The 19,576-nt window shown below is 41.7% G+C and overlaps 1 protein-coding gene across 4 annotated transcripts in view; it reads left to right on the top strand.

Moving 5' to 3' along the window:
• Window positions 1-3,928: 3,928 nt before the first annotated feature.
• The window catches only part of LIN9 (lin-9 DREAM MuvB core complex component), a 39,968-nt gene continuing 24,320 nt past the window's right edge, over window positions 3,929-19,576 (top strand). The window contains exons 1-6 of one of the 4 annotated variants that reach the window (XM_080408744.1): window positions 4,047-4,102; window positions 9,962-10,037; window positions 10,875-10,957; window positions 13,532-13,564; window positions 14,552-14,646; window positions 18,329-18,433. In XM_080408744.1, the coding sequence (XP_080264870.1) occupies window positions 14,644-14,646; window positions 18,329-18,433 (108 nt within the window). In that variant the 5' untranslated portion in view covers window positions 4,047-4,102; window positions 9,962-10,037; window positions 10,875-10,957; window positions 13,532-13,564; window positions 14,552-14,643. Of the gene's footprint in view, window positions 4,103-9,961; window positions 10,038-10,874; window positions 10,958-13,531; window positions 13,565-14,551; window positions 14,647-18,328; window positions 18,434-19,576 lie in introns of all 4 variants that reach the window. The other 3 variants (XM_080408745.1, XM_080408742.1, XM_080408743.1) reach the window with 3 other exon arrangements.

Raw genomic sequence — 19,576 nt, 5'->3', positions numbered from 1 at the left:
TGATACAAACATTAAACTGCAAAAAGCAGCAATTTATAAATATTTAAGCATTTTATCTTTATTTAGCGTGGCTGGAGGCTCTGTTGTACAATAGCTTGCAAATGTTAAAGATTGTCCATGCAGTTTATGTGAATTGGGTAAACTGAAGGAATACAGCCTAGGCTTACTGATTGGCAGTCAGCGTGAATTGTTTGTGACTTGCCCGAGTTCATGCAGAAAAGAAGTGGCTGAGAAAAAAATACAATACAGGTCACCCAATGCAGTATTTTAGCCCTAGAACAATCTTGGTACAGCCTTTAATGAAATCCACACACTTCACCTTCTGTTTCTAATCAGAGGAAAGGGAAAAAAAAAACACCAACCCAAATAATTTATATATGAAAAAAGACCTCTGGGCACATCAAGTTCTCAATACCGTAAAGAGTTGTACTCATGAGTCATGCACTGTTTGTAACTATTGAGGTTTTTGCTTCGGCTTGCTTTCTGGAAGACTGCTTCAGCCTCTCTCTATGAGTTCTGGGGATGTGATTTTCTGCTGAAGTGTTTTTGTGGCCAATTTATATCCCACTTACTATTTTGCTTTAATTACTTTTATACATGTGGTGAGCCCCCTAACTTAGTCCATTATACTCTCACTCCTGTTATGACCATTAAAAAAAATAGTTTCCACTGTTGTGGAGCACAGGCATCAGACCAAGAGCTTGTGCTTTTACTTTCAAGTAAATGCCAGGCTACTTCTCCAGAAATCCATTTTGGAGATGCAGTGGCATCTATGAGAAGAAATGCAGATGTAGATCCCAGCCAAGATGACTTGCTGGTTTTCATTTGTTCCCGTGTGAAAGTAGCATGCGGGCAGTGGGCACTGTGGGTCACTTTCACGGAAAGTGAGAAACAGAAGTACAGTCTGAAAGCAAGAAGGAGGAATGGCCTCCCAACAACTGAAAGGGGAGACTACTGCTTCTCCTGCCCCCTCGTTACAAATTCTAATTTCATAATGTGATGAATGCAGTAGGACTCAGACTTTACAAGAACATGCTTTGGTGACTGAAGAGAATGCTCTTTGCCAGCTGTCTGTGCTTTTCTTCCTACTACCAGGGCCTGTCTAGGGGAGGAGAAAAATGACACCCTAGCTGTCTCCTGTCCCCGGGATGTAGTGCTACCTGCACTGTGCTTACAAGACTGATTAGTAGGTGGTGTAACCCATGTCTTAATACCATCTGCAGAAATTAAGAAGAAACAGGAGTGCGGAGGTGCTTTCTGCAGTATTTGGGTGCACACCGTTAAGAGCAGGTTCCTAATGTGACCCTTTGGGAAAGGGAATGGTGTGGGTCGAGTGAAGCCAGTTTAAAGATCTCCCTCCATCTGTGCGAGGCAGGTGACCAGCAGTACCTAATGGCAGGTTGTTCGCAATGAGCGCAGGTGTTCTCTGTCACTGTGCCTGCCTATCGGAATAGTTGTGTCGCTTCTGTGTCACTCAAGTGCAAACGGCAAATCTGCCAGAATGGTAGAAGGACGCACTGGAAACATTGTGTATTGGTCTGCATACTGGCAAATGGCACCGGCTGTGGCTTTGTCAAACAGGGTTGCATCTGTGTGACTCAGAAACAGCATGCACAGGAGAAATGAAAAATCAGAATATAGGGATACTGCAGCAGCCATAAAAGGCCAAGATGTAAGAGGCCTTTTGTAGCGGGAATCGTCATAATGTGGTGGTGTTACCCTTTCAGCACAGTGAATGGTAGCAGTTTCTGCTAAATATTTTCCAAATGCAGCTGTTAGAATGAAATGAAGGAATACCCAGTATCATGTTCTTGGGAGCTGAATTCTACCTTCTGACCTGGTAGTTTTTAAGGTGGTCGGCAGGAGGTGTTGGGGGCAGGGGGAAAGCTCTCTTAGTTTTTTCATGTGTTTTCTAGGGTTATCACAATGTACAAAAAGCCCTGAGAGGCACTGGGCTTTTTGGTTTCATTTTTCCTCTTCTAGAAATTCAGGCTCTGAAGACTGTTGCAAAATGTGATGGTGGTGTAGAAAACTTCTCTTCCCTCCCCTGAAAAGCTCTTGCCTTGGTGACAGCTCTTAGCATCGGGGTGGCACGGGGCAACTGCTGCTCTCAGCACAGCGAGATGTGATGACAAGGTTTACAAAGCACAGCTGTGAAAGTCTTGCTGGAGATCAGTGTTTTCTGTCAACTGTGGAAGTCTCGGTGTCGCCACTCTTAGCTGAGCGTTAGCATACAGCCCTTGGAACACGGGGAGCCTAGCTGAAATACAGGGACGGGATTAGTGTTAACACACTATTGTTTACCTGAGCCTGGAAGGTCTGGTCCACCTCAGGTCTTTTGGGTGGTGGAGGTGTTTTATTAAAGGAGAAAGCTGTACAGGGTTTAATGCGTAGCTTTGGCCTTCAAGATAGCACAGATTACTATTTTGTTGGTTTCTGTTACTAGTTTATTTGGTGTTATGCCTGTGCTGCTTTGCATCTCTCTACTGTAGTTGCTTTGTTTAGTGCTGTGCAGTACAGAAAGCTCTTGCTGAAGTGTCTTAGGCCCTTTGGGGGCTAAAGGGAAGGAAGGCTGTTTCAACAGCCTTTCAAAGTGACCTGGAAAAGCGGGTGGAAATGTGTGCTAGGCTTTGTCTTCTCTTTTTACTTTTTTTTTTTTTTTTTTAATTCTGCTACAACGTATATAGAAAGCCCTTGGGGAATTTCTAAAGGATTCTACTCTGTTTATTTCTTCTCTTAGAAACTCACTTTTTTTCCTCTTAAGCGCAAGGGCAGCATTGATTTTTTTATTATTGTTTGTTTTTAAAATTCTTTAATAACATGACCTATATCCTGCCCATCTCAACCTGCCAGAGCGCCTAGTCATCTGAGTTCACTAGCAAATTAAGAACTATATATATAATTTTCTGTGTTTTGCAGAATCCTTGGTTTAACCTGGATGCTTTTAAAGAGATGCAAACAAACAGGCATAGTGTCCATTTTGCATTACACCATGGTGCTGTTGGCAGTATACTGAAGACGTAATACAGCTGTAGCCTTGACTGAGATACTTTGTTTATTTTTCAGTTTGCATTTCCATATATTAAAAAAAGGTTGGGGCAAAGGAATTTTGGTTGCTCTAAGTAGCAGTAGGTACTGTTGTCAAAGCCCAACATACATGAAGAGCGTGGTCCATAAGCATTTTTGGTGCTTGTTGTTTGCCTCAATATCTCCATGCTTAGATTCCTTGATGCAGAGACCTCGGGGGGGGGGGGGTGGCTATTGCAAGGAAACCATCTCTGCTGCTTGCAGAAAGCTGTCAGCTGTGATGGCCGGGGGCTGCATTAGAGGGCAGACCAAGACAGGGAGTTTGTTAGGCAACGGTAGGCTTGTTGGCTCTCAAGCGAGACCTTGACCTTCAGGCCTTGGCCTCGGTGAGCGTTTCAGTTGGCTCTTGCGGAGGAGTGCCACAGACCAGGACTGATTATGCCGGGGTTATTGTTCTTATCGGTCACCCCTCCTGTAGCCTCACCTTTGCAGGCATTTTGTTTAGGCATGGGACAGGTGAAAAGCAGAGACAAGGAAAATAGGTGGAATTTAGCAAAAAATTAGTATTTAACAAAGGAAGACGGATAGAATATAAAGGTTGTTTAAAGGCACTAAGCTAGCACGGCTCCTTTAGGGAGCCCCTTCGGACCAGTGGCAGCCTACCACCCGGAGCCGCCCGTTCCCCCTCATCCCGCCAGGCTCCAGGAGGCCCGCGGGGGGGAGCGTACGGTTTCTGTCACAGGCGCGGTTCCCCTCGTACCGAAGCGGATCGGGACGAAGCCCGTTTCCCCTCCGCGGGAGCGCGGGGCGAACAGCCCGCCGCCCGTCCCCCTCCCCTCAGCCCGTGGCTCCTCAGGGCGGCGAACGCCCGTTACCCGCATTCCCCCCCCCGGTTTCCCGCCTGCCCCGCGCACGCGCGCACCGCGCGCCCGGCCCGCGAGTGCCGTCCCCGCGCGGCAGCGCCGCCTCGCGCAAGGCCCCGTCTCCTCCCCCAGAATGCACCGCGCCAGGCAGCCTTTGAAAAAGCGGCGCGGCTCGTTCAAGATGGCGGAGCTCGATCAGCTGCCTGACGAGAGTGAGTAGCGACCGGTGTCCCTGCCGCCGCCGCCCTCCCGGCACCGCCGCCCCCTCGCCCTCGCCTCCCCCCCGCTCCGGCGGGACGCCCGCGCCGCGCCCCGCCGCCGGCCCGCCTCCCTCCCTCTCGCCGTGGGCGCTGTGCGGGGCCGGAGCCCGAGCCTCCTCCCTGGCAACCGGGCCGGCCCGTCCCCCCCCCTCGCCCCGCCGCCGCCGCCCCTCCCGGGCGAGGCCCCGGCCCAGCCGGTGGCGCGGGGAGGGCGGCGGGCGAGGGGCTCCCCCCTGAGAGTGCGACCCCCGTTGCCCTCGGGGGTGCCGGGGCTGGGCCCCCCGCCCCGCCCGGGTGAGGCGGCGGGGCTGGCCGGGCGTCACCTGGCGGGCGGGGTGCGGGGTAGGGGCGCGGCGCGGAGGGCGGGGGGTGCGGGGCGCACCTGACAGCCGGCCCTGCCGCCGGCACCGGGGCGCTGCGGGGGAGCGGCGTCCTGCCCCGGGCGGGAGCAGCCCCGTGCTCCTGTCCCTTCCTTCGTCCTAGGGGGGAAGGAGGGCTTAGTGATCGCAGTACGGTGGGAGCACCTCTGAAGGGCTGGGGGGGGAGGGTGTGCACATTGCATCTAGGGGGCACTGATAAATGCGGAGGGAATCTCTCAAAGACCCTGTATTGTCTGTCAGTAGATGAAAGCTGGTCACACAGGAAGACGGCATGAAAATACATGCTTGCTTGTGTATGTACATACAGACCTATACATCTGCATAGGGTTTGCATGGATGTCATTTGCAGTGCACATGAGGATTAGATAAAAACTTGGGTATAGATGGAAAAATACATGTGTTGTTGTGTATATGGATTCGTGCATGAGGTACTTGAGTGTTACAGAAGAGGAAATTATTCAACGTAAAACATGTCTACATGCTATCTTGACATGTTTTCTTACAAACTGTAAATACATGTTAAGCTAAAACTAGGGCATTTAGTGGTTTCAATAAATGTGCACACAATAGGGTAGACTTTTTTGGTGAAACCATTTTGTTCATTGCCATGCAAGTTCACAAACGTACCAACTATTTCTATATCAGAAGATTCTCAGAGTTGAAATCTTGCTTCTGACTACTCTGTGTAGGTCTTTGTTACAACTCATGACAACTGTCAAAAGCAAAATTGGTTAATATGCATACGTGGCCAGTGTCATGGTGTTAACTGAACAGATTTATGAAGGATCATCATAAATTAAGGACAGAACTGACACTCAGTTTGGTACAGCTCAGTCATGTACGCTGTACCACATTAGAGTCTGATTAATACAAGTCATGGACCAGCTGAGACAACTGTAATTAACAATTAGCAATGGTTTATTGCTTATTGAATCAACCTTCTTTCTTGGCTAAAATGGACAGTGTTTAAGTTACTGTTTCTCCTTTTGCTTTACCTGTCTCCCAGGTTATGTTACCTGGAAGTTTTTCAAGAAGTTAACAAAAGTATGAAAAGTAACTTTTTGTCTCTGCCACCTTTATCTTGCCTACAGTGGGATTAGGGGGATTTGACAGGTCTGTTGCTTTACCTGTCACAGATACTAGAATAGAGTGTGCTGTTCAGATTCTCTTAGGACTGTGCTATACTGCAGACCCTTGCCAGCAGTGTCGTTATGGTATCTGCTGAGCAGGTGAAGCAGACACACAGTGCATGTATTTATGAAGGTAATAGACTTCTGCTCTGCTGACCTTCCCTCTAAGGTTTGTATTTACCCAAGTTTGGCACAAGTAGGGGATGTTTTGGTTTTTCATCAGATAGGAAGCTTCGTGTTTTCTCTAGTGCTGGTGTTGGTAAACAGGTAGAAATGTGAAAGTTTCAAAGAGTGTTTGCCTTGTGCATCCATTCCTATTCTTTCCAACTTTGGTGCACTGGATATTTCCAAATTACACTCTAACTATTGCTGCACATATTTCAAGTTACACTAACTATCACAGCACATAATTGTTTCATTTCCAGTCCTATACTTAAGATGTAAACTCAGTTCTGACTGATTTAATACTGACTTTGTGCAGCTTTTGGTCTGCAGCTTGATGTATAAGGGATAGTAACGGTAAGCATTGCAAAATTGTTTTTGGAATCTTCCACGGTGCAGTACAAATATGATACTAAAAAAGTTAGATCAGTTCATGACTAACAAACAGGCTTTCAGATTTATGTATCACCCCTGTGAATTTTCTCCAGCATAGTTTATAGTAAAGTAGTAGACCATAACTGAGTTTTCACATTAAAAGAATTATAAGTAAACACAGCATACTCAGCGACAAGAAAACTGACATTTTGCAGTGTGGTAAGGAGTATGTAGTTTCACTTTCAAATTGGAAATCTGATTAAGCGGAATTTGTCCCAGAGTATTCTGATTACAGAACTTGCCGGAGGGCAAGTAGGTGTTATGCAGCTGGGCAGTGAATATTCCTTAACCCAGCAGAGAGATGAACATAATGCACATAGTTGTCTCTCATAATGTGTGCTTATTTTATCTGCTAAAGTTACTATTGTTCCATTCTTCTCTAAAGCTGACATTCTGTCCTTTTGGAATGGATAGAGTTCACACTGGCCACCTTAAAAATGAAGAAGATGGTAATGCATAAGTTTATGTGCATTTCTTGTAGTTGAGGCCTTTTCATACGAGTCCTGCCAGGGCAGAGGGATCTGGTAAACTGGGATGGAGCAAAGTACTGTGAAGAAAGAAAGATTCTGTGGCAAACCCTCTAGCTGAAAAATTCCAGAATTTTAAAGGTCCCAACTGCAGAAGTACTTCCAATACTGGTAATTGGATTTATATTTTGCAGAAAAAATTCATTTCTGCAGACTGTTGGGTTGGTGCCCGATGAGTGACTAATTTTAGTCAATGCATTTTTTTCACCCGTCTTATCTCCTGGTAGTTTTGCAGTGGAGGTAAATGGTGGGCAGTTTTACTGCTGCAAACCAGATGGCTATTTCTCTCTGTCTCAGAAGAGGAAAACAGTTGATTGTATTGGGCTGTACATAATGCTGCCCTGTCTCCTGCTCCTAGTAATAACCATCTTATTTATGGGTTATTCAGTTATAAAATACACGCAATGAAGCTGAGGTGAGACTTGGATAAAACAGACAACATGTGCAAATGTGACTACAAGACCGACCTAGTCCCAGTAGAGACAGAGCTCTGCAGACACCACCACAGGCAAAGCTGTGTCTTGGTGCATTCTTTTGCACAAGTCAGTATGAATGAGGAGGACGTCTGAAATTTTACAGCTCTGTAAAAGTGAGAGTGAGATCTCATTTTTGATAGAAGTGAAAGCATGCTTAGCTAACTAAATTGTCATCAGCATGGTGCTGCCGCCAGCCGTAAACCACTGAGCTGCTGTGGAGCACAGTGTTTCTGTGTTGTATGTAGGCAAACACCAACAAGTGGCAGGTGATTAGGAAAGGAAGCAGTGCTGGGTGTCAAAGCATTAATTAACCTTTTACAGTATGAATACTGAGAACAGTCATATATTGCCAAATATCGTATTGGTAGACATTGCTGGTGGTGTTTCTAGGACCTTGTGTTTTAGGACAGGCAGAAGAAAGGGACAAGCATCTTTCTGCATGGCCTTTTATCCCATGGATGGAGCTGCGCAAGTCATTGTCCTTACCCCCAGCACAACCTTATGCTGTGGTTCACAGGCACCCTGCCCCTGCTCCGCTCTGACACTTTCATGGATAGCTGGAGGTAGGATGTGGCACATTCTAGTCCCAAGAGGCCATGAGCCCTAGCACCACTGTGCTGTGGACATTTGAGGCAAAAATCAGCAGAACTGTATGAGATTACAGCATTTGAGAGAAAGCTCGATATTAGTTTTGTGGCTGCTAAATAGAACCCACAACTAATAATTTTGGGATCGTTTGTGCTGCATACCTTTAAAATTGTATGTTACCATGGTATCAACGTATTGTCCGTTATAAGAATACAGTGTTTCAAAAAGAGGGCTTTGGTATTGTGGGTATTGTCTACACAAGTTCTGTGAAAGGGCTTACATGGCTGAAAAAAATATTTCCATCCAGTAGTTAAATTAGGTTTTGGAAATGCATTGATGTCAGTTTATTAGTGGGCTCAAAGCATGAAGGAAATACTGATTTATGATTGAAGCGAAAAGTTATTGTTCATTTATTTATTTGTTTACCTCTTCAGCAAGCCCAGAGTTTTGGGGGAGCTTAAAAGCTACCTGAAACCTCTGATAAGTGTTTTTTACTTTCTAAACTTTCCTGAATAAGCCATCCTTTTAGTGGCCAATTGTTTGAGATGCTTCCTCCGCTGGAACAGCTTGCACCGTGCTTGTGTAGATGAATGATTGCTCGGAGGGTTAATGACTCAACGTATAATAAATGCTCATGTTTTTCCCTTCTCCATGGTTTTCCTCTGTAACACCATTTTTAGCGTTGGTGATGTAGTTTAATTACAAGGGGTTTTGAGGTAGTCGTGCAACCAATGTTAAAGTAACTGCTCACCTGTGTAGAATTTAGACAAAATAATGTAATGATCTGGAAAGGTTTTACATTATTTAACTGCTTATTTGGATCCTAGAATTTTCTAGATTAATTTAGATAAGCCCCTTGTGTCTGCACATTAGTAAAATCAGTAGCTATGGTACATCCCTGTGGTTACTTGTAACCTTTAATTTCAAAATTGTAATCACTCATTATGAATTAATTATAAAAAAATCTGAAAATACTTTCATAAGTGTAATGTGCTTGTCTGTGTTCCTGTTCAAATTTTAACATCAGCTGTTGGGAAGCTGTACTTAAACTGCTTTGCTTCATGTTAGTACTGAAAATACACCTCAGGGCATCCACAACTGCCCGTATGGAATTGCAGTCATACTCCACCTCTTCAGTTACAGTGTTTTCAAATGAGGGGAGACCATAGATGCTTGTTTTTAAACTTAAACCCAACTTTAACTTTTGAAAAGGAGAAAAGCTTTTGTTCTTTTTTCCCATGCCTCAGAGCCCATTTCCACATCAGCAATACTTTTTGGAGGGCAAATTGTCAGAGTTCCTTTTTAAGTCTGTGTGTACTGCTTGCAGAGCAGTTAGAGGAGGGTTTTTAGGCTCTCTTCATGTAATCCTCAGTCCTCTGTGTGTGCTCCCTTGTGCTGGGAGAAGGAGGCTGGAGCTAGAGGAACGATTCCTGGTGGCCGTGCTGGTGCAGGGAGGGTGGCGGATGAGGACTAGGGGAGCTGTCCATCTGCTGGACCCCGCATGGGCAGCCACTGGAGCTGGCCCAGCCTCTAGCTAGCCTAGCATGAAAACACCAAGGTCCTTATCATGCTAGACTTGGTGGACTCGAGGTTATTTAAATTTTTTTTATTTGGTTTAACATGGACTTCCTGAAAATGACTGCTTGCAAATGTTTAAAACACATAAATACACTTATTCCTGACTCTTGGTTACTAATGAGCTTCCTGTTACCATACTATTAAATGCCTCATAATCTAGCGTGCAGTTATTTTTACTGCACATCTGTGCTGCACATATTTTACAGATATTATTTTTTTTAGGTCCAGAAAAGGCCGTTGTAATCCTCTTGCATTCTTCATTAAACATGCTAGGATACTGGTATCTGGAACTTCTGTGCATTGGTTCCATGTTTCCTTTTTAGCCGTAGTTTTCTCTTTAAAAATAGATGTAAACTTGGTTTAAAGATCTGCAATGATAGGGAGCTCGACATGCCCTTTTGTAGTATAGTTACATAAAATCTGTTTAACCTGAACATATCCAATGTTAGTTTCTGACAAATAGATGTAGTTATGCCTTTCCATGTAAAAAAAAGGCTGCAGAGCTATTTACTGTCTGAATTATCTTCCTTTGTAGATACTTGTGATCAGTGCAGATCTTGACCTTCTTTGGGAAGAACAAGGTTGGAGTGTCTTGACTTTCTCGCAATAAGGCATGTTTATAGATCTTCAAATCTTTCCCCTAGCTCTGTTCTGAATCCTTTCCTAATTTTTCAGACTTAGTCAAGTATGAACACTGTGTTCCAGTATTAATTTACTAACAACATAGGCAAAGCAATACTCAGTAGGATACTAAGACAAGACTAAGGCAATCGTACAGTTTGCACTGGAATAGTATGCCAGTTAGGCTACTGAAAGCAGGCCTAGTTCCTAAGCCACTGCTGTGGTGAGCTGGCTGTGCTTCGTCCCTAGGTTGAGGGTTTTTTACTCTCTGTATTAAAAAGGTCATTTCCATGATCCTCTGAACCGGGAGGATCTGGAATTAGCTCTTAGCCATAATATGCTAAATGATGCATAGGCCTCATTTCTTCCTTTCCACCCATTTGTTTTTTTAGTGTTTGGTGTTTGTAGAAATGAAATCTGTGTCATTGTCATAATAGGTGTTTACATTCAAGCATGTCTCTATATTCTACTTTAATCTCTGTGTTTATAATTAAAGTGCAGGTTAGAAAGACTGCCTATGATTATAATTTGTTATTCAGAACAGGAGTGTACAAAATTAGTGGTGTTTAATGTCAGACTGGGATATTATAAATCTAATAATTACTTTGACTAAAATTTTGGATAGTTTTAATAAACTTAATCTGTCCTAAATCACTTTGCATTTTTTATAGTTTCTGAAATGCTTAAATATGGTTGGTTTTTATTGTAACATATTATTACTTAGAGGGTCATCCTAGTTTCTGTTTTTCTGGCCCGCTATTGCCAATCTAAATGGAAAAAGTAGGGAGGTGTACCTTCTTCACTTAAACAAGGCGTATTCCTTGCAGTTTGCTGTTGTTGCAGGTAGTCCCTAAAATCAACACAGAAGAACTTGACAAGAAAACCCTTGTAGCATATTGTTGCCTTTAAGGTAAAATTAAGCTTACGGACATCACCGTTGTAATTTTCTACCCTACATGTATTCTAATGCTTTAAGCTACAGAAATGTTGGTGTTAATAATTTTCTGCAACTTGTTACATTAAAATAGTTTAGTTTAACTTTGAACTTGCCTAGATCAGGTATTTCTTCTTTGGACATTTGTATTCCTAAATAAAGATGGCCTTTTCTGGTTACATTACTTCGGTTGCAGGTTAAGTGAAAACAAATGAGCAGCCTTATTCTAGCATGCATCTGTTGAAGATTAACTATCCCATGTGGAAAAATCCTTGGCAACTAATGCTGTTTTGGAGTGGTAATCTTACAAAGCTAGAATGTAGCACACCAACATTCTTCTGTCCATCACTTCTTTACCTGTTGTTTCTGATGCAAATCATCTAATGCCCTGCTCCACTGACCCATCATCAGTCTCACAGGTAAAGCACCTGAGTGTCATGGTTAGCAAAGGATCTCAGGCACTTCAGCTATGAGATTGACACCACTCCCTGTATAAAGCTTTGCTGCCTCTTGCTGAGTTGTTTCGTTTCCATTCTTGACATACTTACCCTTGACTGAATTGACTGAACTTGATTCATGTGAGCAAGATGGTCAGAAAAAGGGGAAAATTATTGTAAAATCAGTCTTGCAGATGCAGTGCCTGAGATCTTTCAGAACAGTGATTCATGCTGAAAAGCCAGCATCTCCGCTGGACAATCCTGATGACCCTGCTTCTGCCTTTCCATCCCCAATGACATGTACTTTCCCCATGTTCTTAAACTGCTTGTACTTACTGATCTCTGCACACACTTCCCACCATCCCTTGTGTTAATTTAGGGGGACACTAGTTCTTCGCTGTTCTTGCTGTTACTGTTCAGGACTGTGTTCTTGGTTGATAGCAGGGTACCCATGTATTTATGCATGCACAGTGTACAGTATCTGATTGTTAGTATGAAATAATAAGAAAAAAAAGGCTTTAATCCTGTGATACCTTTAATGTACAGCTTAGTTACAAGAGCTGAATTGACTGTGAATCAGATCATCATAGAAGCATGCTCCTGTATCAGTCACTGTTAGGTCTCCAACCCAACAAATGTGATATGTCAGAAAAGAAATGTGTAAGAAGGGCAAGAGTATAGCCCAGGTTCATCACCTTGTTTTTGACATGTAATCCCTTAAGTGTTAGTTGTTGTAGATTTGAACAGCTTGGGAGGTACTGGGTGGAGGCCCTCTAAACCACCAGTGAGTCAAAACTGATTCCATTTCCTATCTTAAATATTTTTTTAATTTTTTTTTTTAAATAATAGAAATTTTCTTTCCTTTTTCTTCGCTTATTGAACTTTTTTTAACACGAGTTATAATAAGATGGCAGCAAACAAAATAATATGATGAAAAAATAAGGAATGTGGGGGGGTTGCCATTGCTGCACCTGTATTCAACAGTCCACCTCAAACCAAAATGCTGTTTCCCTGGAAAGGGGCAATAATTCATTTTTTGTCTCTGTGATATTTCCTGGAATGTATCCTCTTAGAAGCAAGGTTCTCTGGCACTGTGAAGTTAGTGGGATTACGACCTAGATACAGAACAGCCACAAGAAAAGGAATTTCTTGGAGTCTTTGGAGTCAGTACTGTTCTTGGAACAGAACTAAAGAGAAGCTGAAAGAGGGAGCAAGGAAAGTAAGGGGGAGAACAGGATGCAATGCAAGAAGGAGTGGTTGCAACACTGGAACGTAACTGGAAAGATAAAGTTGATCTGAGGGAAAAGCATGAATCTGTGGAAGCATTATTATGCAGAAATATCTTTCCCATCTGCTAATGTACTTGCTTCAAACAGCTCATTCTTAGACATTTGAAAATTCCAGAGCATGAAGGCCATAGGCCCAGTTTTGTCCTTCCTGGCACAGAAGCGCTGCAGAGGTCCTACAGATGCAGTGGAAGGGGAGAAGTGACATTCTGATGAATGTGTGACACAGTTTGAACAATTCAAGCAAACTAAGGATCCTGTCTGCATTTATATCTGAACCTGGTGCCTTTCTGAATTAGGAGGTTCCACCAGGGCGCAACTAACTATCCGTCTCCCTACTTGTGAACCAAGCTTAGAGAGCATAGGCTACTGCTTTTGTGGAAATTTTTGGCATTGAAGAATTTTTAATTGCTAGAAATAATTTTTTTAAAAAAGTAGCAGTGTTCATTACAGTTTCCTTGTCAATTGTGTAATACGTTTGCAACTGCATCAAACAAGCAGCCACATAGAAGCGTGTAGTTTGGACATAAAGCTTCTTCAGAATTTGCTGTGTTAAACAAAAGAGCTTGGCATCTGGAGCAGTTTTGTAGATGTGAAAATAAAGGGAAAAAAAATTAATATCTTTTCAAGATTCATTGGGTAATAAACATACAATGCTATATTTAGTTGCCGTGGAGGGCGCACTGGGTTCACTCATTCAGCTGTGAAGTATTTAATATTAAATTCCACATTCTGCCTAAGAATTAATTAAGAATTGAGTAGACTCTGCATAGGCTCTACGGTTTGAAATAACTTATGATTTATGTGGACTTTTTGGTATATTGCAGGTTCTTCAGCAAAAGCACTTGTGAGCTTGAAAGGTAAGAAATTAATGTATTATTTATTTGTACCTAGTCTGACTTCAAAAAGTTCAAGAAAATAACACTGAGAAAGGTTTTTTGTTGAAATGTGATTGGGTTTGTTGTGGATATTTGTTAGTGCTGTGGACTAATAATCCTCGGTGGTTGAAACTATATATGTTGTGGTGTATTTAGACACTGCTTTTCTGGGTGAAATTCCTGAAATGTGTTTTTTATTCCTAAGTACTGCCTAGGCATCAGGATTCATGAGAAGATTGAGATAATCTTTTCTCTCTTGAGGATGAGATAGAGGAAGGATTTTTAGCGAGACCTGTACACGTGACAAAATTGACATTAGGAACGCATCTCACAATCTCATCATGTTTTCTGTCAGCAAGTTGTGGGCTAAATCAAAAATCTGTTCCTTATATCTTTTGCTTTGTTGTTGTCTTCATGAACATTCAAGTACTTATAATCTGCCCAACAAAAAAAGTTTCTTAATATTTTACAAGGTTTTTACACAAGGAAGAAGACATAATCTGTGTGTGTAACTAATATATGTTTGTTTCAATAAAATTTTATATGCTTGTTGGTGTGCACCCACTTAATTTTTTAGAACCAGAAGGCAGCCAGGTCTTGTGGGGTTTTCCATCTCCAGGTTTCAGTTAAAGCCACAGTACAGCTGTCTAGATGTGGGTCAACCTGGCAGTGGAAGTAACCGATTCCAGTAAAGGAGGTTTCAAGAAATCTAAATGGTGTCAGGAGTAAAAAATGTTCATGTTTCTCCTTGTACTAAAAATCTCTTAATTTTTTTTTAATTGGTGTTCAGAACTATTTAATAAAAATGTTGAAACTAAAATCCATTTGTAGTTGAATCCAAAGATGATGTTGCAAGTAACAAAAAAATATATTAGTAGTTAATTATGTTATGCTAGCTTTTGGTCAGTAGTTATCTTATAACATACATATATGTATATGTATCTTAATGACATGATTTCTTCAAAACAGAGGGAAGTTTATCCAGTTCGTGGAATGAAAAGTATAATTCTCTGCAGAAAACACCGATTTGGAAAAGCAAGAATGCTGGTTCTGCAGTGGAAATGGTAAGAAGCAATAAAAAGACAGCTTCAGCACTGGTAAAATGCCACAAAATGAATCAAATCTAAGGATCAGAAAATTTGGCTCAGATTTATAGTTTCATAATTTCCAAATGTTAAGCTATGTCCTTCACAAGCAGTCTATACAGTTTGATATGAGATGAAAACATATTTTATAAATTAATAATCAAATTAAATTGCTGACGTTGTTCAAGGTAGCTTGTAATAATTTCCCCTCATTTTTTGTAAAGCAAGTGCTGTGTGAAATGTTTGTACTGTATTCTACCACCTTGAACTTGGGAATCACCAGTTCTGATCAACCATTTGTTTTACCTCATGAAATATCTCACATCTAATTATGGCTGAGAACTGATGCGTAAAGAAAAGGAAGGGAAAATGTCATAATGCACTTCCATCATTGTGTCTTCTGGGGGCCAGATTTTAACCAAAAAAAAGGAATGTCAGTGAAATGCCATGTAGTGTTCTGAGGTTTCATAGGAGACCTTACATTACAGAGTAATTTGGGGTGGAGGAATGAAAAGTAATGAGCCTGCAGCCTCCAAGGGCACGTGTCTGGTGTTTGGGTTGACCCTTGCCCTCTCTCTTTTTTAAATATTCCATTGTTGTTTCTTTCCCGGTTGTATCACATTCGAGCTATTCTCCACCTCCTCTACGTTACCGAATAATGTGGGTTTGGTTTGGTTTTGCCACCAGCTATATTGCACCCAGTACCTTGTTTGTCTACACCTGTAATACTGCGTGCTCTTTTTACTACACCTTGGAGAGTATACAAAATGCTGTCTCAATTGCGAGACGGATCTTCCTTCCATACTTTCCTGGTGCTGCCACCTTCTACAGCAATTGCAATCAACTTGCCAACTATCACCTGTTTTTGTGAACTGTTTGTTTATTGGAAGCAAAGCATTATGTTTGAAAATGTATCGCACTTGCCTGCTCTGCACGTAATCAAAATATCTGAGCAGCATCCAGCAGCGCATCAAGCAGTGTGACTGACATCTGTCATATGTAACTTGTTCTGTGATCTTCTCCCTGCAGAGAGAAACTTATATAGAGAAGGTGTTTATTTTGGTAGGATTTACACAGGTATATATACATACATGTTGCTATGTGTTTATGCTAGAGAACGTAAGGTCTACAAAGTGCAGTTCCAGTGATCAGAACTTTGTGGTGGCCCTTAGCTCCTGAGGAGTTCATGTCACATTTTTCTGCTGTTCCTCAGGAATGCTCATCTTCTCACAGCAACAAGCCTTACTGATAACTTAGAAGATCGCATGTGCTGAAGAACCAAAGTCACTAGCCATAACATTTGACCAAAAACTTTGTCAATCTTTAGGTACGCTGGCTGTAGGTAATAAAAATGAGTCAAACTTTGAATGTAGCTCAGTGTTCTGTAGAAAGCTGGGAGGAAGACCAGAGGGTAGTCTGATGTGTTAGCAGTGGCCCGTGTTGCTGAGGTGTGATGTGCTCTTCTGCACTACTCTTGAGTTCCCTGAACACTGGAAGTTTTGCAGACATTGTACTGTTGATTGAAAAATCTTTCAAAAAATGCCTGACCTATTTAGCTAACATGGGCAATACCTCTTTGCAACACTTGTTATTTTATTCTCCTGTAAGGCACTGGCAGTCCAGACCAGTGAAATGCTTCTCAGTTTTGGATAGTGACTTTGGCAGCTTCTGTTGAGGGTTGTAGAACAGTTCTCATGGTTTGGATCATAGCCTTAGCATAAGGTTGAAGGAATTCTTAAGCTTTGTCTAGATTGTTTTACTGTTTGTGTTTCTGTGTTGGCACGTGCTTTTCAACCAGTATAGTGTCATAAAATCAATAACTATATAGACATTTGGGAGAAAAAAGTTGTTCTGGAACCAGCATCTCAAATGTCAAGACTAAAATATAGTTGCAAATATTCAATAGGAACCTGGCTCTTCATCCTGTGGGCAGAATGCTGTGATTAAAAAGTCCTGGAGTTGTGCGATGTAACAGTTCTTATTGTTGGAACACGATTGTGGGTTTGTTTTCTTGCTCAAAAGTTAGAATAGTTCTCACCTTTCTTTTTGAGGATGAATAGTTTGTCAAGGATGGCAGAGATGTTATAAAAGAACATAAAGACATTGTAATTGAAATTTTTAAGATTGTTCTTAAGGTTTAGTGAGTTGGAAGATGTGAAGAGAGTAACAAACTAATGACGATGTTAATATGATGCAGGCACCATTCAGTTACCTTGCCAGTATGTAGTTCTTCTGTTCAGTGTGTGTCTCTTTCCTGGTTTGTAACATCTACAAGGAATGGATGTTTTCTTCTGTGTGCTGAATGTGCATAGGTGTCTAGCACATACAGGGCACTATCGTTACTTAAATACTCTTGTGTAGTTATATTTATAAAATATATATGATTTAGAGTAAGAAAGGCACATTTCCCTGGGAAAGCTCCAGCTGTTCGCATGGCATGGGACAGACAGCACTGATTAATTTAATAGAGAATATCTCTTTTCAAACAGATACTTTAATCAGTCATAAACTTATTAAATGCCTTCTTAAGTGTAACTGCTTGAAGTTTTATTTCACTTTATTTGTTTATTTTGTTCCTGACTCCTATTAAGGGCTTATCTTTGTCATCATTATTCTTCACATTGTGGGTGTTTTTTTTTATACCCATATCAACTTGTAGCACTTTCACCATCTGTACTGAAAGAAGTGAAATCTGCATTTGTTCTGCCTTTACTCATCACCTTTGTAAATAGTTTGAAGTATGAAGCATGCTACAGGGTGTATGTAGTCTTGGGGTTCTGCAAAGGAGACACTTTTCAACTGTGCCTGGCTCTGGTGCTGAGCCACTAAGTCCTCGTGGAAGGAAAGGCTGCTTGCTCTCAGCACTAGCCAGTCACAAGTTGCTCTTTTGTCCTGAAAGCATAAGCGTTTTGTCATAGGGTAGAATGTTGAGGAATAACCAAATGGAAGTGTTTTTTTCATTACATGTATTTGTAATATGGTTTCTTGTTTTCAATCAGCCTTCTAATTCTCTTTGAGCTATGGCGTCTTGGCATACAGGTAAATTTTAGGTAGCATAAATTCTAAATTCTTCTCTTTTCTGGTATTTTCACATAACTTACTCAAGTTTTAGTTTCTTTAGACTTCAGCTTCTTAGCATTTTGCAGTGTAGGCACTTTCAGTAAGTTAACAAAACAACAAACCCCCAACACTTTATTAGACTCACAAGAAATCCTTGCAAAAAAATTATATCTAGCTAATATTTTTACTGATAACATACCAAAATAAATGCACTGTTTGAATAAACTTTTTTTTTGGCCCACAATTCAGAGCAAACCATGTAGCAGATATGCTTATAACCAAAGCAAGCTTAGATACACAAGTGTTTAGACACCTAACTCCTCTGGAAACAAGTGGGAGTAAGGATCTAAATACTTCTGTGGAACTGGGCCAGCAGTATAGTAATGGGTTATAGTTAGCACTGGAAAGCCTGGAATCTTAAATTCCTTATTCTCTTCTCTCAGCCCTTAGATCTCTAACTGCTAGGAGGCACTACTTATTGTGCACCAATAGGTGGCAAGAGAAAAGGCATTCCATTTCTCTCACTGTGAATTCTGTGCATGAACAGAGAAATCAGATTATTTTTTTTCTTGTAATTCATTCTTAATTTTGATACATGCAGCCCTTCAGAAATTCAAAACGGAGTCGACTCTTCTGTGAAGATGACGACAGACAAATAAACACAAGGTCACCCAAAAGAAATCAGAAGGTTGCGATGGTTCCACAGGTACCTACATGTATGCAGATATTTTTACCAAAAAGGGGAACAAGCCTATCTGTGTTAGCTGGAAATGAGAATACATTTGCTTTTCAAGTTGCATTATCAGTTTCTGAATATTCTTGTGAGGAAAGCTGTTGCTAGGAGTAAGCCACAATTCAAAACAGATTTCTTTTTCTTCCTCACAACTGGGTTCCTCAGTTTGTTTACGGGAGTACCTGTTCTTTTTGATCCTGGACATAAGCATACAGAGTAGAAAGGATTCCAGACTAATTGCCCATCTTGCTTCTGCAAACAATCGTATCCTGTAGTCTGCATAAATTTATTCAGCTTCAGTTAAAAACTGGCTAGGTTTCTTGCACTGACTGCATCATTTAGAAGGCTGCTATAGAACTTAATGTATTCCAACAGTTAGGAACTTGCTCTAGATTCGTAACCTAAATGTATTCATGGGCATCTATACCTTCTTGATCCTGTAATGATAATGTCCTGCAATTCAAACAGCTTGTTTTTCTACTCCTCCACTTGACTGTCTACTCCTTGATAGAGTATGAAAGAGCAGCTGTAATTCCTCTTGGCTTTTATTTGCTGTTAGACAGGGAAATATCTCTTAGTCTCAAAGAGCTGGCTCTCTAGTACCTTTGTCATCCAAAGCACTTCTCTGTACCATCACCTTGTGAGCCTGAATTTGCCACACTGAAAAAGTACTATTTGAATACTGGTCTTACTTGCCTTCTAAACTGTATTGTGCAGTGTCAAATGGGGAGGACTTAGCAGTTGCCATTTTGCTGGGTCCATTTTGTGGGAGATGAGGACCATGACATTTCTCTGTATTCATTACCATGATTTCTTAACAGTAGAAAGGCCTGTATAGTGTTCTAAAGCCTGGCTGGTTTGTGCTCATGTCTGGTTCAGGAGGTCCGGTGATTGCTAGATAAACATTTGTGAGGGACTGCGGCTGCCCTAGCTGACAGTTCTTGCTGTCCTGCTTCGCTTCCTGGAGTTCCAGTGGGAGGAAGGGGACCTGTATCTAGACAGTAGTGGTTAAGCACAGCAGGAGCCAGCAAGGTGCCTACCTTACGCTTTATCCTATTACTGCTGATACTAAAGGTCAAAGTACTTTTGAGTGGGTGGGGAAGGATAACACCTGAT

Source organism: Falco punctatus (genome assembly GCF_963210335.1).
Source record: "Falco punctatus genome assembly, chromosome: 12".
Lineage (NCBI taxonomy): Eukaryota > Metazoa > Chordata > Aves > Falconiformes > Falconidae > Falco > Falco punctatus.
Note: the sequence above shows the minus strand (reverse complement) of the source record. Positions and strands in the feature narration are given on the sequence as shown.